This window comes from Hemiscyllium ocellatum, chromosome 8 (genome assembly GCF_020745735.1).
Source record: "Hemiscyllium ocellatum isolate sHemOce1 chromosome 8, sHemOce1.pat.X.cur, whole genome shotgun sequence".
NCBI lineage: Eukaryota > Metazoa > Chordata > Chondrichthyes > Orectolobiformes > Hemiscylliidae > Hemiscyllium > Hemiscyllium ocellatum.
Genome location: NC_083408.1, coordinates 104,202,735 through 104,227,255, shown reverse-complemented (window position 1 = coordinate 104,227,255; position 24,521 = coordinate 104,202,735). Strand labels below are relative to the sequence as shown.

Below are 24,521 nucleotides of genomic sequence, written 5' to 3'. Positions count from 1 at the left end.
GAAGACGACGACCCAAGGATACCTACAGCCAGAGGAAGGAAGACACCAGAGACGGCCACCGTGTCTGGTTTTGAAAATTAAATTGATGTACTTTTAATAGGGGCTTTTATTAGATCAGTATATTGCTATAGAGTGAGAAGTAGATAACAAGCATTTAAAAGAAAAAAAGGTTTAGATCTGTAAATAGTTGTTGTTTAATGTTCACTTTTAGAGTTAAAGAGTAAATTGATATTTTTTCTTTGAAATAGTGAAAGTTGGGAGTTCTCTGTCACTCATACTTTGACAGATGATAAGGGGAGAGGAGTTTTTCTGGGTGTTTGGCTTAATTAGCAGTAGGGTTCATCGCCGTGTCGTAACAGTTTGATCCTTCAAAAAGTTACACCAATGAATGGTATATCTCCACAAGTATACTAAGTACTTTTTATGTGTTCATGTTGCTACGAATTGATGTCTTAATAAAGTAACATTAGTTTGTGAATCTGTAGCTGACATTTCTGAAGGCTTCAGGCAACAGGAAATTAGCTAACCTACTCACTGGTGTGCAGCATTCCAACTGCATTCAGAGTGATTTGTGAAATGTTTTAAAAAATATTCACCCTGGGATGGAGACCATGTTGTCAAGGCTCAGTTTAGCATCTGTCACCAAGCACCCTGAGAAGTCAGTGATGAACCCCCCCTCCCCCTCAAATACTGTAATACATCTTGTGATGATTTCTGAGAATAATGTGAAGAAGGGATTTCAGTGATGTTTACCCAATGAAGATTAACTAGGGACAGTACAGAGTATGGAGGTCATGGTGAATTCAAAAGGTGCTGCTGCACCTTTCACTGGTAGTAATAACTGGGAAAGAACTGGTAACAGACTTTAATCTGAATGCTGTATATCTGTTCATTGGTGATAGTGCCTCAATAAAAGGTAGGTATCTAAATTTACTGCTAAAATGAGGTTGAAAAGAAGGTGTTGTAAATTCATTTGATTCTTTCAGACCAGTGTTACTTTATTGCCACGCAAAATGAGTAACTTTATTTCTGCATACATTTATTTGAGGATGGTGTGGGTTAATTTATGCTCATTATCCAAACGTGTACCTGCACTGATGGAATTGAGGCTATGACTCGAGGTGATAGTATTTCTATGCAAAACACTGCAAAGCAATTCCTTCCAACTATCAACTTTATCGCATTTAATATACATATACATACAAGAAACGACTCACTTCAGATTCCCCGTAATGATAAAAGCAGGAATAGTAAAGTGTTGTGACTAGCGGCATGAGGAGAATGGAGGCTTTCCTGGGATGTTTCCTGAAGACCTCCATTTGTCCAGATGCCTCAATGCGTTTGTCATTCTCCTGAAAAATACAAAGCAATAGGGTAATCTGTGACTCTAAATGCAGTTTCGCAACTAATACATCCCGGTTAGGCTGAGTTACAAAAGAAATTAGACATATGAAATGCTCTATTTAAATTTTGAAGTTTGCTGTTCAGCTAAAGTCACTGCTTCATCACTGGATTGTATACTCAGGCCTTAGGAAATATACAATAGCCCTGTTTTTGCGATCAGTGGCAAAGGAGCAGGAGCTGCCTTGACAAAGTCGATTGCTGCCTGCAAAGGTTTTTAGCTTTTGAGCATTGATTCACTATCATCAGGACTCTGACACAATGTGGCCATCTCTATAAAGATCTGTGGAATGTTAATGTAGGAAAAGCAACGTTTAGCATTTGCAATGAATTGGATTTAATAATCTCCAGTCAGACATGACCCTCTCTCACTAGTATCCTCACATACGGATGAGGAAGGATACCACTTCGACTTGGATAACACATCCATCCTAGGACAAGCCAAGCAAAGACATGCACGAGAATTCCTAGAAGCTTGACATTCCAACCACAACTCTATCAACAAACACATCGAGTTAAACCCATCTACCACCCCCTGAGAAAAGGATAAGGAAGTGACTTCACCACAGGAAATGACATCACCAACCCAAAGAAACCCAAACATATAAACAATAATAAGGAATTTTTAGCATTGCTTCACCTGAGGCCCACTGAAGATGTTACCTAGTAGGGTAAATAAATATCTGGAAATGAACCTTCCAGCTCAGCGGGCAAACCTACATCCAAAACCTCAACCTGAGCCACAAATCTTCTCAAAGTACCAGTCAAATACTTCAAGTTTAAACCAAGAAGTATAAATCAGGAATTATAAATTACATTTAAATTAAAAAGCAAAATAAAAAGATTTAAAGATAGAAATAAACAAGATGTGAATACAAGAGTGTTATGAAGTTGATGACGTGTACTGTGCTTTAAGAGAGAGTGAATGCTGTTCTGCACTGAGAGCATATCATATGACTAACTAGCAGTCTAAAAGTGTACTGGAAATTGAAAATATGTAACATTTGGCTGATAAATAGATACCCAAGTTGCTTGCTGTATTGACAACAATTCAAACTTAACCAGATTAAATTACGTCCCAGGATACTAAAAGCCAATCGAGTGTGAATTTATTATTTTGCCAACATCAAACCAATGAGACAAACTAATGTTGGTGTATAAAAAAAGGCAGGCAGTTTGAAGGTCAGACAGAATAATTGCCATCGAGAAAGACCCAAAATATTGAAACACTCGCTGTCAAAGGTAACTTTTCATATGAAAACTATTTGTAGCAAAAAAAAAGACAACCCAGGGAGATCTTCAGCTGAAGGATGAAAGGCACCAAAGTTGACTGCCACTTTGGGGTTTTGAAATTAAGTTATTGGAATTTTAATAAGTGTTTTATTGGATCAGTATATTGATATAAAGTATGGAGACAGGTAATAAGCAGTTAAGGGAAAGGGGGCTTGGAGTTATGTATAGTTGTTGTTTAATGTTCACTTTTAGAGTTAAAGAATAAATTGATATTATTTTCTTTAAATCATAGGAGTTCTCTGTCACTCATATTTTAATAGATTGTAAGGTGAAATTAGCTTTTCTGGGTGTTTGGTTTAATTATCGGAAGGGTTCACCTTTGTGTTGTAACAAGAGATAGATGGAAAGAGTAAGAAAAAAAACAAAAGACATCTCCAATAAACTCTGAAAAGATCCATTTTCAGGGCCAGAGGAGTTGACATTTGATACTATGGGCATGATGTCATATTTAGGTCAGACTATACAAAGATAGCAGATTTCCCCTATAAAGGCAATTGATGAACCAAATGGGTTTTCCCAACAATCAAAAATAATTTCAAGGTCATCATTATTGAGACAAGATTTATATTCTATATTTAACTAAGATCAAATTCCATCAGTTGCTGTGGTGTATTGCTAATCCAGTGGTATTGCTACAATGCTGTCATTTCCCAAACAGCAAAGATTGGAAATATTATATTAGAATACCAATGTTTAATGAAGTCTTCCAGATTTTCTTTTCATTATTTCAACAAAGTCTTTAACTAGAAGCAAACAGCAGTATGGGTGCCTTCAACTGAGGGGAAGGGAAAGAACAAGTTACAATCCCTTTTCCTGAATAATATACACTGATCCTTTTAATAATACAGCTGTGTGGTCGTGTGGCTCAACCATGAGAAATAACATATGTGCTCATGAAAAATAATGAATTTGACAAATTCGGAGGGCATTTTGTACTCTATAATCAACCCCAAGACTTAATCCCATTGAGCAGTAGATTTAGCATGTGGCCATTGGCTGATCAGGAACAGTGCTGCTCCTTCCAGAATAGAAATGAGGGAGCACATTGTTGTGCAGATGGGCAGAGACCACTAGTGGGTATGGAAACGAGAAACAATGTTGGGTACAGAGAATGTGAACCAAGAAATTCAAAAAATAGGGTAACAAAATGTTATCAGAAAAAAATAAAATTTTCCAAATTGTCCTTACCTCAATAATAATTTGTCTCTCCAGCAGTGTGTAGTGGTCCTTAACAAACGTGGAATCATCATAAGCAAGTGGAAGTCTAAAGAGAAAATGTGGAGAGACAGTCATGTGGGATGGCTGTTTTGAAACTTCAAGAATCACCATCTCTTTGGGACTTGAATTAAAACAGATACCCTGGACACAACAATTTGCAAAGAGAATACTTACTCAGTGAGTCTTTTGTAATAGCATAGATTTAAAAATAGTAACCAAAAAAGTCTATCATTTATATGGTATCCCACCAAGGTCTTAAAATTCTTTACATATATAACTTGACGAAGTTTATGTTTTGGACTCAACTGCTTGATGAATTTACCTGCCCTTGAAATGCAAGAATATTCAGTCTATCCCATCATGTACCCAACGTGTACAATCCAAGCTGGGAGCAATCTGAGTGTGACCTGAATCCAAAATATTACATCAGAATACAGGGGAAGGAAGGAATCAGAACCAAAGATGGACTCTTTTTCATGATTCCCAAGATGACAGCGATGATAGGGTAGGAAGTGTTTGGGCTATGTGCCCATAAATTCCCACTCTTGCTCTCCTAGCTGGCCACATTCTTCTTAGTTTTTTTTTTGTTTTGTTTCATTTCTTCATTTCTATTTTGCGTCAAAGTTCACCTTTTCTTTTTTTCTGCTGCTGTGGTGGAGAAAGGTAATTGCAAGAGTGGCAGCATGGTGAATCCGGACGTCCGTTCCTTTTGGCTATAGTAGCCGTAGCTCATCGGTGGCTCTGGTTCATTCCACCTGGTCGTGGTGTGGCTGTTTCAGTAATGGCTACAGCAGTAGTGGTTCCAGTTCATTCACTGTGGCTATGGCGACAATGTGGTGACTTTGGGTGGCGACTGAAGTGGCAACAGCATCAGTGACTTTGTGAGCCCAGTCTGTCTCACCTTGCTAAGACGGTGATGCTGTTGCTTCAGCATTGGTTTCGGAAGTGGAAGTGTGAAGGGTCTGGTCTGAAAATCCTTGCTTGGAGCCTCAGGGGCAGCTTTGGCGGCCCTTGAGAAAACCAGGAGCCGTGGAGGTAACAACACATCAACTTTGTCCTAACTCTATCTCAATTATTTATTTTTGTAATTTCTGAAATATAAAATGGCACCCGATTGTGGGGACATATCCATATCTCACTATTTTCATAAATACAGTGTGACAATAAATTGCTATTCTATTCTATTCCATCCAAAACATTCTCCATAAGGTATCAGGTTTGATTTCTGTTAAACACTTGAGTGAGCAGATCTCAGCCAGTAGCTGGAGATGATGACTTGTGATTGGTCACCTGGGGTCAGGGAGAGAGAGAACAAATGGCCAGGGTGCAACAACTTGCATGTCTATAGCACCCTTAACAGAGTTAAAATAGCTTCGAGGCACTTCACAAGAATGTCACTGGACAAAATCTGACACTAAACCACAAAAGGAGGTATGAGGATAAGTAACCAAAGCTTTCATCAAAGTAAAAGAAGCATTTTAAAAGAGGAGAGAAGAAGGCATTTAAATTCAACCTAGTTATCAGAAGGTACTGCTGGTCATGGTAGAGTGATTGAAATCGCAGCCATGATCATATGAAACCAGAACTGGAGGTGTACAGAGGATTCTAATACAAGTAGAACATGCTAGAAAGTGCAGTCGTGTGCTCAAGATTTGCATGCTCAACATAGCTTGCTTCAACTCACACCAATAATATGGAGTTGGATGAGGTACTTGTTCAAGAGAGGTCAAAAAGCCACACTATAGCAAGGGGTCAACATGTTCAGGAAAGGAAATAAAGCAGAAAACAGAAACATTAAGCTAGGAATCATGAACTCCAAGCAAAGATTTCCAGGCTTCTAATCAGGTGCGAGTACGTATCTCTTTGGGATACTTACCCAATGCAATTTTTTAAATATTCTGTTTTTTTCACTTGTCCTTTGATATTCAAATGTTCTTTGTACTGCAAGAGCTGCAACAAGAGATGGAACAATTCAACAAAGAGCTGACATAAACAGTATTCAATGAATCCAAACATTTTTTTTAACTATATCTGATCATTTGCTTCAGGTATTAAGAGAAAAACATATGGCAGCAAATTAACAACCCTGTGCTCAAAACACAAACCAATGTGATGACAACTAGAGAACAACGCAAATAGTGGAATTCTGGAATAAAATCAGAAAATTCTACGAAGTACAAGAGGCACTATAGAGGGAATAAATATCTTGGGTGAAACTTTAACCCAATGTTTCTCCCTTCAGGAGCTAATGAACCTGTTTTGTATTCATATAGCCTTCTGGTTTTACACCAAAACTTTTGCAGGTCTCTCCCTTCTGCTGCAAATCAACATTACACGCTCACATACTATCCCATATTTTAATGAGTAATATGCAGGTAATGAATCTGATGCTGGTACGATAGTGTTGCGCCAATTTGAATTCTGCTCCAGTCAATGTTTCAACAGGTTGGGTTTAAAATAAAAAAGGATTGATTACCTTGCTGGGATTATTACAGGCGTCCCAACAGTTACAGGGAGATAGAGGTACAGGTATGTCAGCAAATCACAGAGATGTGTGAGAAAAACAGGATTATAGTGTAGGGGATTTCAACAACTGAGATGGCCTTAGTGTGAAAGGATTAGACAGGGTGGAATTTTAAAAGTGTATCCAGGAGAAATGTATTGTGCCAGTATGTAGATAGTGGAGTAGTGCGAGACCTAATGCTGGGGAATGAAGCTGGTCAAGTCGTTGAAGTTTCGGTGGGTAAGCATTTTGGGGATAGTAACCATATCTCTGTAAATTTCAAAGTCATTATGGAAAGGGATAAGTATAGTGCAGAAGTTAAGTGTCTAAACTGGGAGAAGACCAATTTCAAAATCATTATACAGGATCTGGCAAACATGGACTGAGGGCAGCTACTTGTCTATGTTTGGAAAGTGGGAACCTTTTAAAAGTAGTGTTGTTAGCATTCTGGGTCAGCATGTTCTTCCCAGAGTGAAGGACAAGGGCATCAAGTCCAGGGAAGTCTGGATGGTAAGAGATATAGAGTGCTTGATAAAGAAAAAGGAAGAAGCGGCACGGTGGCACAGTGGTTAGCACAGCTGCCTCACAGCGCCAGAGATCCGGGTTCAATTCCCACCTCAGGCGACTGACTGTGTGGAGTTTGCACGTTCTCCCCATGTCTGCATGTGTTTCCTCCGGGTGCTCCGGTTTCCTCCCACAGTCCAAAGATATGCAGGTCAGGTGAATTGGCCATGCTAAATTGCCCGTAGTGTTAGGTAAGGGGTAAACGTAGGGGTATGGGTGGGTTATGCTTCGGCGGGTTGGTGTTGGGCTGAAGGGCCTGTTTCCACACTGTAATGTAATGTAATCTAATCTAAAAAAGCATATTTCAGGTACAGTGGATTAAAAACAGGAGGGGAGGCCCTTCAAAGTATAGAGAAGTAGGGGGGCGCTTGTAAAGAAGATTAGGGGGCAAAGAGATGCCACAAAATACCTTTTGCAGATGGAATCAAGGAAAACCTCAAGGATTTTTAGAAGTATACGAAGAATAAAATAATTAGCAGGGATTAGAGACCAAGAAATTCACCAAAGATCCTTAGACAAGGATCCTTCCAAACCCATAACCAATTCCATATTGCAGGACAAGGGCAGCAGGTAATTGGGAACACCACAATCTGCAAGTTCCCCTCCAAGCCACTCACCACCCTGACTTGAAAATATACTACCATTCCCTCCCTACCAGCACTGTAGGTCAATCCACAGCAAGTGGACTGCAGCAATTCAAGGTGGCAGCTCACCACCACCTTTTCAAGGGCAAATAGGGATGGGCTATCAATGCTGACCTGCCAGCCACACCAAAGTCTCACAAATGAATTTTTAAAAAGGGCAATCTATGTGTGGAGCCAAGGGATGAGGGTGAGGTGTAAATGAATACTTGTCATCTGTATTCACAGAGGAGAAAGACATTGTAACCAGCAATTTCAGTTGGGATGCTAAGGTTCTAAAATTCTTAAGATTAATAAGGAGGAGGTGTTATTAAATGTTATAAAGGGCCTAGATGTGCATAAATCCCTACGGCATGATGTGACATATCCTAGTCTGCTGTGGAAAGCAAAGGAGATTGCTGGGACTCTGGTGGATATAATTAATACTTCACTGGCCACAGATGAAGTGCCAGATGACTGGAGAATAACGAATGTGGTTTCTCTGTTCAAGAGAGCAGTAGGGACAGGCCAGATAATTACGGACCAGTTAGTTTGATGTCAGTGGTAGGAAAGTTATTGGAAAAATTCTGACTGTCATGATTTATCAATACTTGGAAAGGCAGAGAATAATCAGGGATAGTCAGCGCAGATTTGACAGAGGGAGATCCAGTCTGATTAATTTAATTGAGCTTTTGAAAAGGTGACTAAATACATTGATGAGGGTAGTGCAGTTGATTTGGTTTACCTGGACTACAATAAGGCCTTTAAGAATGTCTCACATGGAAGGCTGATGCAAAAGGTAACAGCCTGCAGGATCCAAGATAGGCTGACATGTAGGAGGAAAAGGGTGACGCTGGAGTGTTGTTTTTGTAATTGGAAGCCTGTGGCCAGCGGTGTACCACAGGGACTGGTGCTGGGACTTGTTATGTACAGTAACGACTTGGATGTGAATGTTCAAGGTATACATATTAAGTGTGCAGAGGACACTAAAAATGATAGCATTGTTGATACAGAGGAGGATGATCTCAGGCTACAGTCTAATATTGATCCGCTGGTAATTTGGGCACAGCAATGGCAAAAGGAATTTAATTCCAATAAGTGCAAGGTGATGCATTTTTGGAAGTCTGATAAGGGAAGAATATACATGACAAATGGTAGATACCTAGGTCCCTCAGGAATACTGAGGAACAAAGGGACCTTGATGACCTTCAGGGCCCATAGATCCCTGAAGCTGTCAGTACAGGTACAAAGGGTGATGAAGAAGGCATGTCGGATGCTTGTCTTCATTAGCTGGGGCATAGAACATACGGACAAGGAAATCTTGCGACAACTTTATAAAACATTGTTCAGGCCACAAATTGCACAAAGTGCAGTTGTAGTTGTCATACTATTGGAATGACATGATTCCACTGGAGAGGGTAGAAAGGAGATTCACCCAGAACTTGCCTCAGATGAAAAGTCTCAGCTACTAGGAAGATTTATTTTCCTTAGAGCAGAGGAAGCTGAGGGAGGATCTAATTGAGGTATATACAATTATGAAAGGCATACAACAGAGTAGATTGTAAGAATCGCTTCCCCATGGCAGACATGTCTAAGGCTAGATGGCATTAGTTTAAAGGGAGGAGCAAGTAGTTTAGTGGTGATCTGAGAAAACATTTATATGGAATGTGCTGCCTGTGAGATGGAGGTTAGGTAATCTTGCAATACTTAAGAACATCTGGATGAACACAAACTGCCAAAGCAAAATAGGCTACAGAGCAAGTTGTTGGGGCCAGTTTGTTGGATATAATCAGGATGGAGCTGGACATGGCCCTTGTGGCTAAATGGAGCAAAGGGTATGGAGAGAAAGCGGGAGTGGGATACTGAAATTGCATGATTGTCATGTTTGTACTGAATGGTGGTACAGGGCTGAATGGTCTACTCCTGCACCTATTTTCTATGTTTCTAAGTGCAGCTAAGTAAGATTAATGTAGCATGGCTGGCACAGACATGTAAGGCTGAAAGGCCCGTTTCTATGTGGCATGACTCTGTCCATGAGGTCATTTAGTCATTCCTTATAGTATTTCGTGGGTAAAAGATCACATCGGGTTAGGAACACTTGATTTATAAAATAGTTATTAATGGGATGCCACTCAATTACAGGAACAGCTGCTGGATTAAATAACAACTGGGGGAATCCTTCATTATCGTACCTCTGGGCCTGGATTCAGTTTCAGCCCAAGCCCAAAGACATGGCCATTACCTCTCTCTGTCAGTTTATTGGCATATCAGTTCATTGAAATCACTTACTGTTCATTTTTACTGGGAAAACCTCCTTGAGAATGACTGTGTAGGAATTTAAAATATCACAGCAAAACAACAGTGACATAGTCACTTTAGCCACTCGAGGTGTGTGGCCACAATACACTGTTGAGAAGGTTATACAACCTCACAAATGCTGCACTAAACCTGGGGGGTGTTCAATGGGAAAGTATAGAGGAGGATTTGACTGTGCATTTTACATTTCATTTTCATTCACTCTTGTGACGTGAGTGCCACAGTCTTTGATTATTCATGTCTAGGTCCCTCAAGAAATTGGTGGTGACAAGCAGATCTCTTTTTGAAGCCCAGCAGCATTTTATTAGAATATGGTAGTTAAGAGTCCATCAAGTCAGTGTGGGATTGGCGTCATATATAAGCAAGTCAAGGTATGGATAGCAGGTTTATTTTTCTACAGGACATTAAAATAATCTTACAGCTCCATGGTCACATGCCAACTCTGTATTTCCAGATCTTTTAAATTAAATTTATATTTTCTGGATAACTACAACACCCCAAAACAGTTACTCGACTCAATTGGTGAATGTATGAGTGGATCGTACAGAGCTCTATTCTGTATCTCTGAGCTGCACCATACTTACTGCAGCCTCTTCTGTTCTTCCCAGAACCCTGCATTTAAAAAAAAAGTAGACTTTTAATGTCACTTTGCTTACCATTTGCAGAGATTTTATCCTTATTTAACCTTGCTTCTTTATCTACTTTTGAAGCTGTCACTTATTGCCACACTAATGTCATCTGGCAAAAGCTCATTCTATCCCTACCCGATAATGACTAGATATTGATCACGAGTGAGAATCCTGGCCAATACCACATTACCTTTCCTATTCCTGAGGCCCATTCAAGCATCTTGGTGCTTCCTTACATCAGATCAGCTGCAGTGAGACTGGGAGTCAAACTTATCCAATTTGCTGCTTTCTTTATATTTATCATTCCTTTTCCATTCTTTGCCTCCATTCCACACACACACAGCCTTTGAGCACTTGAGCGTGGGATGGAATGGGAGTTTTTCTAATAGCTTGCCCTTTTGCCAGGTTACCCATAGTTCTCAATTTTGGCCATATGCTCCTGATCTCTAAGAGCTCATTTATTTACACAATTTCTTGTTAACCTGTGTTCATTTGAATTAGTCTTTTATGCTTTATTGTCAGACTGATTATATTCCAAAAATGAACAAGAACAGCAGAATACAAAAAGGCCTCCTTACTTGAGCACCTCCAACAGTAGTTTCTGTTCCCCCGTCTCTTTCAGATAGTAGATAAAATGTTGTAGGGCAACCTGCCGGTACTCCAGCTCTCGAAATAATATTTCTACAATACACACAAATCCAGATATGTATGGTAAATTGCCAACACACAAAAAATGTTAGTTACTGAATCATACAATTTTTTTTGAAAAGTGCTCTTACCATCAGCGTTCTACCAGAGAAAAGTCAGTTTAACCTTAAAAATACATATTAATCAATTTCCTTTTTGTTAAATGTGAAACCACAAAATGTCACAGCATGAAGATGCCATTTGGGCCCTCTCAGTTGCCAACTCTCAAAAAGATCTATTCATGTCATCCATTCCTCTCCACAATACCTGTTCCATTTTTTGCTCTTTTCAAATATTTACTCTTCTCCCCTTTCAAACATTAACATGAATTCTGCTTCCACCCACATTCAGTAGTGAAAATGTCTTTTAACTACATCTGTTTCAACTGCCTGAGAGAGGTTATGAGATGCCTGCTGCACAGAGGATACCAATCAGTCAAATGTGCCTGTCCAAGCTTCTTATGACAGCAATCTAATCCCTTTATTCTGAAATTTATCCCGTAATATTTTAAAATACTTACCAATCTTCTAAAAGTTAAATGGATCTCTGATTCAATCACACCCTGTGGCAACATATTTCAAACTTTATAATGATTTCCTCTAAAAGAAATGTCCTGGCTTCTGTCCTTAATCTCATTGACAATTATAATTTATGACTCTTTATCAATGCTTTCTTGACCAGAGGAAATAGTATTTCCTTGCTTCATCAGAAATTCTTCAGAATTTTAATAACCTCTATTGTTTCTACTCCGCCTTCTCCACGTCAATTGAAAAGGTTCTCAGTATCTGAAGCCTCTCTCAAAGAATGAAAACGCACAGGGTGCTATTTAGCCACCATGCCTGCGCAAAATGGTTTCCTGGGTGTTATGTATATTTATTCTTGAACTCTGTGGATATAATTTCCACTATGGGTGCAAATTGTTCTCAAGATTACAGAATAAATCTGCAGCATTTATGCTATGTTCAAGATTTTACTCAAACTTTTCTGTATACTTGGAAAATGGTCCATGAATCAGCACAATTGGGCAGCACTTTAAAATACTATAGCTTTCCAAATAATGTTCCCCGAAGTATTTTGAAGTGATGATCTGGTGTTGTTTTATTGACATAACTGAAAATTGGTTTATTACCAAATATAAACATTTGAGTTCCACCACCTGTAAGTAGCCAGATTTTAAAGAACTGAAATTTGTAAAAACTATACAGAGCCACTTACTAGTTTCATTGGTGTCATGCAAACAGTTTCAAAAGAAATTAAATATTTTAATACATACCAGCTTTTTAAAAACCTGCTTATCTACGCTCTTGCACACAAAATTAAAACCAAGAATCACCTTGAAGGCCAGAAAAGTGGAGAGATTATTGAAAACTCACAATGTCGATTAATTCAATCTGGGACAGCCAATTTTGGGGAAGAGCTGATTTCCAGCTAAAATTTCTATAAGACGGTGTTAAGTTTTAGTTGATTTTAAGTTTAAGGAAATGCCAGTCCTGCTCAATGTCAGTTAAGTTTCTGCAACTTAAGCACCCCAAGATATTTCATTACTTTAAAGGCACTATGTAAATGGAAACTGTTGTGTTGACACAATGCTGAAAATGTATTGCTGGTTAAAGCGCAGCAGGTCAGGCAGCATCCAAGGAACAGGAAATTCGACGTTTCGGGCAAAAGCCCTTCATCAGGAATGAGGAAAGTGTGTCCAGCAGGCTAAGCTAAGATATCTTAGCCTGCTGGACACACTTTCCTCATTCCTGATGAAGGGCTTTTGCCCGAAACGTCGAATTTCCTGTTCCTTGGATGCTGCCTGACCTGCTGCGCTTTAACCAGCAACACATTTTCAGCTCTGATCTCCAGCATCTGCAGACCTCACTTTTTACTGTTGACACAATGCTGATTTGATCAATTTTTGGCAATTCACTGGAATTTGGCTGGAAATAACTGTCACCTAGATAAAACTCCAGCCTGAAGCTTCAATTTATGCTTGTACAGAGAACTGACAGCACCATCTAGGGGTAAAACAAAAACTTGCAATATAAGTTCCATTTTAACTTGTAATAGTGCCATTGTGTGGAGGAAGTAGGATTAGCAATTATCACGAGTGTTAACAACACTACTGATTGACTTCGGTAATGGAGCATTGCAGCATGACAATTCATGGCAAGGTAGACATTTCCATGAGATACGTGATCATATGATTGGAGGTACTGGCTTAGAAAAGATTGATGATGAAGGTTGCTGGCTTAAAGTCCTGGAACTCCCTTTCAAACAGCATTGTAGCTTAACTTATGCCAGAAGAATTGCAGTGGGTCAAGGAAGCAGTTCAGCATCACCTTCTCTTCGGCAGTAAGTAATACACAACAAATGTTGGCCAAACAGGCGATGACCACATCCTCAAACAACTTACATGATAGAGTCCTGAATTTAAGGTTAAGCATTTGAGGTAATTAATTAGGAAAGAGAATATTATGAGCTTGAAATATTCATATAATTCTCTTTTAAATAGTGTGTGGTGCTGGAAAAGCACAGCAGGACAGGCAGCATCCAAGGAGGAGAATCAACGTTTCAGGCATAAACTCTTCATCAAGAGGGTCAATGTGGACTTGTTGGCCCGAAGGGCCTGTTTCCATACTGTAGGGAATCTAATCTAATCTAATCATCCAAACACCTCATCTACTGTGTCCGTTGCTCTTGATGTGATCTCCTCTACATTGAGGAGACAGGACACCAACTTGCAGAATGTTGCAGGGAACGTCTCTGGGACACGTGCATCAAACAACCCCACTGCCCTGTGGCCAACTCTCTCTCCTACTCTACCAAGGACATGCAAGTCCTGGGCTCCTCCATCACCAATTCGAAGCCACCTGACCACTGGAGAAAGATAGCCTAATCTTCTGCTTTGAGACCCTCCAACCACATTGCATCAACGTAGATTTCACTAGTTTGCAAATCTCCCTTCCCCCACCTCATCCCAGATTCAACCCTCCAATTCGGCACTGTCCTCTTGAACTGTCCTACTTGTTCATCTTCCTTACCACCTATCTGCTCCACTCTCCCTTCTGATGTGTCACCATCACCACACCCCCCCTCACCTGCATCGACCTATTACCTTCCCAGCTACCATTCCCCCAGCCCCGCTCCCTCCCATTTATCTCTCAGTCCCTTCCACCGTCCCCCCCCCCTCCCCCGCCAACATTCCTGATGAAGGGCTTACACCAGCTCTTTAGATGCTGCCCTGACCTGTGCTTTTCCAGCACCACACTTTTTGATTCTAATCTCCAGCATCTGCAGACCTCACTTTCTCTCTATCAAGTAAGTGAAACATAGAAAACAAGAACAGGACTGGGCTCTTCAACCCTGCCCCATCATTCATTATGATCATGGCTGACCATTCATCTCAGTATCCTGTTCCCGCTTTCTTCCCATACCCTTCATCCCTTTTAGCCTAAGAACTATATCTAAGTCCTTCTTGAAAACATTCAATGTTTTGGCTGCAACCACTTTCTGTGATAGAGAATTTGACATCTCACCACTCTCTGAAGAAATTTCTGGTCAAATCAGTTTTAAATGGCCTAACTGCATTTTTAGACTGTGACTCCCTCCAGTCATAGAGAACATCCTTTCTGCACTTACTCTGTCTGGTCCTGTTAGAATTTGATGAGATGATCTATGTTTGGAGAGCCACCCCCTCATCCTACAAATTCCAAGAAGTACAGACCTAATCAATCTAGTCTCTCTTCATACATCAGTCCTGCCACCCCGGGAATCAGTCTGGTAAACCTTTAGTACAGGCTCTCCAGGTGAGAATTCACTTAATCATGCCACTGCAGATACATGCCAACCAGTTATCTTCACTCGCAGGGTAGGACGAATACTGTCCTGTAAATTCCGTGAACCTTTCTAAGCAAGTACTGTTATAAACCGTCCCACTGTACAGTCACACATCTCTCAACTGTAAATGCAGTTTCATCTACAAATTGCATTGTTCATTTCAGGTAACCTGTTTGGACTGTGGTGGGCACACAGGCTCATCTGCCTTTAAATGACCAAGTCAAAAGGTGTGGCGCTGGAAAAACACAGCTGATCAGGCAGCTTCTGAGGAGCAGGAGAATCGACTCTCCTGCCCTTCAGATACTGCCTGACTGGCTGTGCTTTTCCAGCGCCACACCTTTTGACTCTGATCTCCAGGATCTGAAGTCCTCACTTTGACCTTTGCATGACAAAGGTGACTAGACACTAAAAATGTTCAGGCATCCTAACCAACCTCAGCTTAAATACCTCTGTGACCACCCCCCCCCCCCCCCCTTAGAAACGCGCAAAAATTGAAACTGATTGTAAGTCTCCTTTCCCTGCTTTCCCAGTGTTGACATTGCCCTACTCCATGCAAAGTTAAGATTGCATATGGAACATTACTGGTGTGTATAAGCCCAGTTGCTAAGCCACCAGAAGTGAATGGTACCTTGATGATAAAAATTGGCCAAGGATTTCAGTTCTCAATACTGGTCCCTAGTTACTATAACATGGAAATTAAACAAGCACATACCTTTGCTTAATGATTTTTTCAAAAAAATCAAAACCTGTAAGAAATAATTTGAGAAAGCTTTCGTAAATATTGACCCTAGTACAATAAACATTAAAATCAGATAATTAAACAAGCTTCTCTATCATCCGTGAGCGAAAAACTGAACTAATGCTGTTCAATGAGAATATAATTATCCCACTCACCTTCAAAATATTACATTGAATGGACATTCTGTATTACAAGCTCCTCACTACTTCACATCCTTCCTCCCCTCAAATACCACCTTGCAAACTGAAATACAGTTATATAAATTCTTTACTTCATTGGCATTGCAACCATCCTTCAGGTGATTGTGAAGGAGCAGGGCTCCGAAAGCTAGAGCTTCCAAATAAACCTGTTGGACTATAACCTGGTCTTATGTGATGTTTAACTTTGTACACCCCAGTCCAATACTGGCACCTCCAAATCATGACTTTAAATTTTGTGATGACCCTGGGAATAGCCAGGCTTGATTTCCAGCACATTAACACAGTGACACTTTGTCGTCGTGGTTTGGCAGCATCTGGCTCACACTTAAAAAACAGATGTGGAGTGTTAATTAACACCTCAGGTATGCCTCATGCCTCCATTTGTAAATACCTTTTTTCGTCCCTAATTGACCCCTTTTACCACCTATCTACTGCTTACATGCTTATGGAGGCATTGGGATTTCCCTTTATGTTAGCCATGAATGTTTTTCTCATAACACCTCTGCTTTCAGCTTAACCAGGACGTTGTTGGGTGATCAGTCTCTGATTATGCATTGACTACAGCAGAACCAACTGAGTGGAGATACATGTCTAAGGACATCAGATTTTGTCATGATTGCTGCATGGAGCCAAAGCACAGCAAGAACAATTTGTTCATACCTAAAATGCACCTTTAACACTGGGAAGCATCACAAAGACCTTCGCAGCAGAGTCACGAAACAAAATTTAAGAACCAGCCACCAAAGGGCTCTTAGCTGAAAAATGTGTTGCTGGAAAAGCGCAGCAGGTCAGGCAACATACAAGGAGCAGGAGAATCGACGTTTCGGGCACAAGCCCTTCTTCAGGAATGAGGAAGGTGTGCCAAGCAGGCTAAGATAAAAGGTAGGGAGGAGGGACTTGGGGGAGGGGCATTGAGAATGCGATAGGTGGAAGGAGGGTAAGGTGAGGGTGATAGGCCGGAGAGGGGGATGGGAGCGGAGAGGTCGGGAAGAAGATTGCAGGTCAAGAAGGCGGTGCTGAGTCCGAGGGTTGGGGCTGAGATAAGGTGGGGGGAGGGGAAATGAGGAAGCTGAAGAAATCTGCATTCATCCCTTGTGGTTGGAGGATTGCTAGGCGGAAGATGAGGCACTCTTCCTCCATGCATCATGTTGCCATGGTCTGGCAATGGAGGCTGCCAAGGACCTGTATGTCCTTGGCAGAGTGGGAGGGGGAGTTAAAGTGTTCCACCATGGGACGGTTGGGTTGGTTGGTGCGGGAATCCCAGAGGTGTTCTCTGAAACGTTCCGCAAGTAGGCAGCCTGTCTCCCCAATGTAGAGGAGGCCACATTCGGTGCAACAGATGCAGTAAATGATGTGTGTGGAGGTGCAAGTGAATTTGTGACGGATATGGAAGGACCCCTTGGGGCCTTAGAGGGAAGTGAGAGGGGAGGTGTGGGCGCAAGTTTTGCATTTCTTGCGGTTGCAGGGGAAGGTGCCGGGAGTGGAGGTTGAGTTGGTAGGGGGTGTGGACCTGACGAGGGAGTCGCGGAGGGAGTGGTCTTTCCAAATGCTGATAGGGGAGGGGAGGGAAGTATATCCTTGGTGGTGGGATCTGTTTGGAGGTGGCAGAAATGATGAAGGATGATACTATGTATCTGGAGGTTGGTGGGTTGCTTTTCCAGCAACACATTTTTCAGCTCTGATCTCCAGCATCTGCAGTCCTCATTTTCTCCCACCAAAGAGCTCTTAAACAGATAAACAGGGAAAAGATAGTTGGGCTAAACTGGTGAGCTTTAAGGTGCATCTGAAAAGAGGGAGAGAGACAGTGAGAGTGAGTGAGAAAAGTTTAAATATCCCAGTCAGTCCGAAAGATCCCTTACACTCTCACTATTCTCCATCAGACTGAGATTCACATTGTATTCAGCAAAAGAAATAATAAACCAAGTGGTGTTTCCAATAAGCACTCACTGCAGTGATGACATTTCCATCATGTGTACGAACAGCTTCATCCACCAGATGTAGTTTCTCATTCAAGGAGCGAAACCTCTCTAAGGAGTACATCTGAAAAACAAATTGGTACACAATCAGCAAAAATAAATGCTGGTTTCATAAAGAAACAATGTATGTGTGTGTGTGTAAATGTCTGAGAGAGGAAGAGGGCAACTACATTTCATTTAGATCAGTCTTTCTCCAACTAATTTAAGTACTGTGTTTTCAATGTTTTCAGTCACAACCTACTGGCTCTCTACTGCAACATGCCCCAGCAATTGGTTCACTATAATCGGTCGTAGTTCCGGAGGTGAAGCAAGAATGAAACAATGTGACCAACAATCCCAGGAAATAAATCATCTGTGAATGTTGGTTAGTCTCAGCTATCATGGTCTCCACCCTACCCTATTATTCCGTTCCCCCTGCAATCCCTCTTGAAAAGAATGTTTCCTGGAGACACACAGCATCCTGCTTACACTTTTTTTTTATACTCACTCTTGAGATGTGGATGACATTGGCTGGCCAGTATTTATTACCCATGTCTAGGTGCCCTTGAGAAGGACAAGCTGTCTTCTTGAAATGCTGCAGTCCATGTGCTTAGCTAGATCCACAATGACATTAGGGAGGAAATTCCAGGATCGTGACCCAGTGACACTGATGGAATCGGGGTATACTTCAAAGTCAGGATGGTAAGTGGGTTGGAGGAGAACTTGCAGGAGGTGCTGTTCCCATGTATCTGCTGCCCTCATTTTTCTAAATGATAGTGGTCATAGGTTTGGACAATGGTGTCAAAGGAGTCTTGATGAATTGCCAGATTGCGTCTTGTAGACAGTAGGGGTCTCAACTTCTTCAGTGTTGCTGGCAGTGCATCCATTCAGGCAAATGAGGAATATTCCATCACACTTCTCACTCATGTCTTGTAGATGGTGGACAGGTTTTAGAGAGTCAGGAGATTAATTACTCACTGGACAATTCCTAGTCTCTGACCCACTCTTGTAACACAATATTTATATGGCTTATATTGTTGTTTATGGTCCATGGTTACCACTGGGATGTTCACTGTGGGGATGCAGCAATGATCATGCCTTTGAATAGTTAGATACTCTCTGGTTGGAAACGTTCACTGTGTCATAGGTTTATAATGACACTGGGGAAAGGGAGTGCCAAGTCCCTGGTGTCAATTACATTGTATCACAAAGAAAGGAGTAGACTGCAAAAGAATTTTTGTCAGTTTTTCACCATACCCTGCCTTTCTGCATCTGTCTAACTGTCTCCAGTGGACTCCAATCAATTGAAATGTCCTGTGAAGAGAAAGCAGGAAACTCAAGGTGAAGCACCAGTCAGAATCAAAACAGAACAAGCTACACAAAAACATAATGAGTTCGCAGCCAACTCCTTTAATGTCAAATCTTTCATTATTCATTGACAGGATGTGGATGTTGCCAGGAGGGCCAGTATTTCCTGCCCAGTCCTAAATACTCTTGAGAAGATGGTGGTGAGGCGCAGTCCATTGTGTGTAGAATAGCTTCTTATTCCATATTTTGTCGATGAACTGAATTCAAATTTCCAATGTAGAGATCAGTGCTCTAGATCATTGGTTCAGGTGTTTGATAATTGTCCAGTAAAATAATCACCACATTACAAATGCCACAATAAGTAGCATTCATTAAAAATAAATTCTTAAAGGACAAGGTATGTGGAAGAAAAGCACATTTCCACATATCTATCGGTTGTTTTTAGCCTGAATACATTTAATGAATAGAAGTACAAATAATCATCATTTTTGTTGCTATATCTGGTCTTTGCTTTCTGTACTATTGTGGAGAAAAGAGTTAGTCCTCCCCAAATCTTCATCTTGAAGTTATGCAGCACATTTATATTATTCTTCCGTGGGATATGGGTGCCTCTGGCTAGGCCAGCATTTGTTGTCCATCCCTAAATGCTTTTTGACTGAATGGATTGCAAGGCCATTTCAGAGGACACAAAGAAACAAAATAGAAATCGCTGGAAAGGCTCAGCAGGTCCGGGAGCATTTGTGGAGAGAAATCAGAGTTAATGTTTCGGGTCGAGTCACCCTTCTGGAATTCCAAGGAAGGGTCACTCGATCAGATACATTAACTCTGATTGCTCTCCACAAATGCGGCCAGTTCTGCTGAGCTTTTCCAGCAAGTTCAATTTTTATCTCTGGTGCTCCAGTTTCCTCCCACAGTCCAAAGATGTGCAAGTCAGGTGAATTGGCCATGCTGAATTGTCCGTAGTGTTAGGTCAGGGGTAAATGTAGGGGTATGGGAGGGTTGCGCTTCGGCAGGTCGGTGTGGACTTGTAGGGCCGAAGGGCCTGTTTCCACACTGTAAGTAATCTAATCTAATCTAAAGGTGTCAAGATAATATTTCCAGCACTGTTTCATGAAGCTGAAACCGATTATTGTGAAAAAAATGAATTTATTGGAGCATAGGAGGTTTGATAAGAGAATCATGAAGTACATAAATAGTGTTAATGTTAGGTGTCTTTTCCCAGGATAAGGGATTTCAAGACTAGGCAGTACATTTTTAAGGTGAGAGCAGAGTGATTTAAAGAAGACATGGGGTAAAATCTTTTACAGAGAAGATGGTTCACATATGGAATGAATTTCCTGAAGATGTGGTGAATGCAGATACAGTTACAGCGTTTAAAAGACACTATGGAAGTATACGAATAGGATAGGTTTGGAGGGATGTGGACCAGACGCAGGCAGGTGGGACTAGTTTAGTTTGGGATTCCGTATGCATGGAGCTTGTTCAAGGAACAGCTACTGCGTGTCCTTGAAAAATATGTACTTGTCATACAGGGAGGAAGTGGTCGAGCAAGGGAACCGTGGGTTACTAAAGAAGTCGAATCTCTTAGATTAGATTAAATTCCCTACAGTGTGGAAACAGGCCCTTCGGCCCAACAAATCCACACCGACCCTCTGAAGAGTAACCCACCTCAACCCATTTCCCTCTGACTAATGCAGCTAACACTATGGGCAATTTAGCATGGCCAATTCACCTGACCTACCCACCTTTGGACTATGGGAGGAAACCGGAGAACCCAGAGGAAATCCACGCAGACACTGGGAGAATGTGCAAACACCGAACAGATAGTCAACCAAGGCTGGAATCGAACCTAGAACCCTGGTGCTGTGAAGCAGCAGTGCTAACCACTGAGCCACCGTGCCGCCTCTTGTCAAGAGACATGAAGATGAGACGTGATGGCTCAGTCAGGGTGCACGAGTGTTACAGGTTAGCCTGGAAGGACCTAAAGAGAGAGCTAAGAAGAGCCAGGAGGTGACATGAGAAGTCTTTGGCAGGTAGGATCAAGGAAAACAGTAAAGCTTTCTGTAGCTATGTCAGAAATAAAAGAATGACTAGAGTAAGTTTAGCGCCTGTCAAAGACAGTAGTGGGAAGTTCTGTGTGGAGTCCGAAGAGGTAGGAGAGGTGCTCAATGAATACTTTTCATTAGTAATCGCACATGAGAAAGACAATGTTGTCAAGGAGAATACTGAGGTACAGGCTACTAGACTAGATGGGATTGAGGTGAAAAAAGAGGTGTTAACAATTCTGGAAAGTGTGAAAATAAATAAATCCCTGGGTCCGATTGGGATTTATCCTAGGATTCTCTGGGAAGCTAGGGAGAAGATTGCAGAGCATTTGGCTTTGATCTTTATGTTGTCATTGTCTACAGGAATAGTACAGGAAGACTGGAGGATAGCAAATGTTGTCCCCTTGTTCAAGAAGGTGAGGGGACACAACCCTGGTAATTATACACTAGTGAGCCTTACTTTGATTATGAGTAAAATGTTGGAAAGGATTATAAGAGATAGGATTTATAGTCATCTAAGAAATAAATAATTTGATTTGGGATAATCAATACAGTTTTGTGAAGGGTAGGTCGTGCCTCACAAACCTTATTGAGTTCTTTGAGAAGGTGACCAAACAGGTGGATGAGGGTAAAATGGTTGATGTGGTGTACATGGATTTCAGTAAAGCGTTTGATGAGGTTCCCCATGGTAGGCTATTGCAGAAAATACCGAGCCTTGGGATTGAGGGTGATTTAATGGTTTAGACCAGAAATTGGCTAGCTGAAAGAAGATAGAGGGTGGTGGTTGATGGGAAATGTTCATTCTGGAGTTCAGTTACTAGCGGTGTACCACAAGGATCTGTTTTGGGGCCACAACTGTTTACCATTTTTACTTGGATGAGGACGTTGAGGAAGGGTTAGTAAATTTGTGTATGACACTAAAGTCAGTGGAGTTGTGCAAAGTGCAGAAGAATGTTGCAGGTTACAGAGGGACATAGATAAGCTGCAGAGCTGGTCTGAGAGAGGCAAATGGAGTTTAATGCTGAAAAGCATGAGGTGATTCACTTTGGAAGGAGCAACAGGAATACAGAGTACTGGACTAGTGGTAAGATTCTTAGTAGTGTGGATGAATAGAGAGGAATCAGTCCATGTTCATAGATCCCTAAAAGTTCCCACCCAGATTTTTAGATTAGAATCAGTCTAAACATATGCCACGGACAGAGAACACAGGGGGCTAACACCTTCAACATATTGTCTAGCTAACACCAATTGTTACAGTTCACCTGAGAATGCAACTTTTAAAAAAAGGTCTTGTGATTTACACAGGAAAGAAGTGAAACTATCATGGTATTCAAACAGATGAAAAACTCAACAAACAATCAAGGTAGTTTTCAATGTACAATTTCAGCTACATCACACTGTAAACTTTTGCTATAAATTCTGTGTCTTATTGTGTCCTCCACAACCATCTGATGAAGGAGCAGCGCTCCGAAAGCTAGTGCTTCCAATTAAACCTGTTGGACTATAACCTGGCGTTGTGTGATTTTTAACTTTGTACATCCCAGTTCAACACCGATATCTCCAAATCATGCCCACCCAGATTGACAGGGTTGTTAAGAAGGTGTACGGTGTGGTAGCTTTTATTGGTAGAGGGATTAAGTTTCATAGCCATGTTGCAGCTGTACAGAATTCTGGTGCAGCCACACTTCAGTATTGTGTGCAGTTCTGGTCGCCACATTATAGGAAGGACATGGAAGCATTGGAAAGGCTGCAGAGGAGACTTACCAGGATATTGCCTAGTATGGAGGAATGGTCTTACGAGGAAAGACTGAGGGACTTGAGGCTGCTTTCATTAGAGAGAAGAAGGTTAAGAAGTAACTTAACAGAGACACACAAGGGGATCAGAGGATTAGATAGGGCAGACAGCGAGAGCCTTTTTCCTCAGATGGTGATGGCTAGCCCGAGGGGACATTGCTTTAAATTGAGGGGGTAATAGATACAGGATAGATGTCAGAGATAGGTTCGTTACTCAGAGAATAGTTAGGGCTTGGAATGCCTTGCCTGCAACAGTAGTAGACTCACCAACTTTAAGGGCATTTAAATGGTCATTGGATAAATATATGGATGATAGTGGAATAATGTAGGTTCAATGGGCTTCAGATCAGTATGACAGGTCGTTGCAACATCGAGAGTGAAAGGGCCTGTACTGTGCTGTACTTTTTAATGTTCTATGACTGGTTGGACTGAAGAGTCTGTTTCTGTGCTGTATGACTCTGACTCGATAATATAGATACTGGTTATAACCTTACCAACGGAAAACAATGTGAACTTGGCACCGTCACCTCCTACTAGAAGCATGATCAGATGTAAAGTAGGAAAATTGAATAATGATGATGGTTTGGATGATCTATTAACATTTATGGACAAAATGTATAAGAATGTCTGTTAAATGCACACGAGACATGTTCAAAACAATAAACTTAGAAAGTTAGATTGCTGTTCCATTCAATAATATGTAACGGAATTTAAGCAAAGTGTTCAAAATTGAAATAAACGTATATGAAAGCCCTCAGCTCAGTACTTGTCTTTAAATTGTTGGCTGTGCTAAAGTGTTGAACATGGACAGATTTCTAGCATAATGGGTCAGATTTTCAGACAGAAGCATGCTTTTGGAGAAATGTCCAAAGCTTTAAAGCAAATTCTGGGAATTTACATTTACACAAAAGATTTGATGGTGGCAGCAATGCACAACTATCAGTTATAGACTGCAATCACCAATTTGAAAGGAGAATCATAATTAAAAGGAGTGAGGAAAGACATGCATTCAGCAATTTTATTAATTCAGCAGGAACCAAGGAACTATAACATTAGAATAAACCTCAAGAATGGCCAGAGATAGTCAATAGCTTTCGTCAATATGACGAAAAATCTTAAATGTGATAAATTAATCCTAATTGGAACAATAAGGCTTTTGAAATTATGCAAGACACAGAAGATTTGCAATGAGGTGGTGATACTGACTAGGCAGGGGCAATACTTACAAGGAGCTTAATTCAATCCAATAATTAAGATTTTAGTCGTAGACTTAAAGATGTGGTTTTGGACAGTGGATGCATAGTCCCAGTGCATCAAGCGGATTGGTTAAATTGTTACTTTGATTCTAAATAATAAAGAGTGGAGGACACTAGTCATAGTGTCAAATGAAATAACTGTATTGCTGAGCCAGCAGCATAGGAAAA

The 24,521-nt window shown here is 41.0% G+C and overlaps 1 protein-coding gene across 3 annotated transcripts in view; it reads right to left on the bottom strand.

Annotated features, from left to right (window-relative positions):
- Positions 1 to 24,521, bottom strand: part of vipas39 (VPS33B interacting protein, apical-basolateral polarity regulator, spe-39 homolog) — a 59,633-nt gene that overhangs the window by 17,283 nt on the left and 17,829 nt on the right. For all 3 annotated transcript variants that reach the window (XM_060828574.1, XM_060828575.1, XM_060828573.1), the window contains exons 7-14: positions 19,208 to 19,264; positions 17,943 to 18,035; positions 15,769 to 15,802; positions 11,123 to 11,225; positions 10,500 to 10,527; positions 5,789 to 5,862; positions 3,883 to 3,958; positions 1,218 to 1,352 (exon numbers count right to left, since the gene is read on the bottom strand). In XM_060828574.1, the coding sequence (XP_060684557.1) occupies positions 1,218 to 1,352; positions 3,883 to 3,958; positions 5,789 to 5,862; positions 10,500 to 10,527; positions 11,123 to 11,225; positions 15,769 to 15,802; positions 17,943 to 18,035; positions 19,208 to 19,264 (600 nt within the window). The remainder of the gene's footprint in view (positions 1 to 1,217; positions 1,353 to 3,882; positions 3,959 to 5,788; positions 5,863 to 10,499; positions 10,528 to 11,122; positions 11,226 to 15,768; positions 15,803 to 17,942; positions 18,036 to 19,207; positions 19,265 to 24,521) is intronic.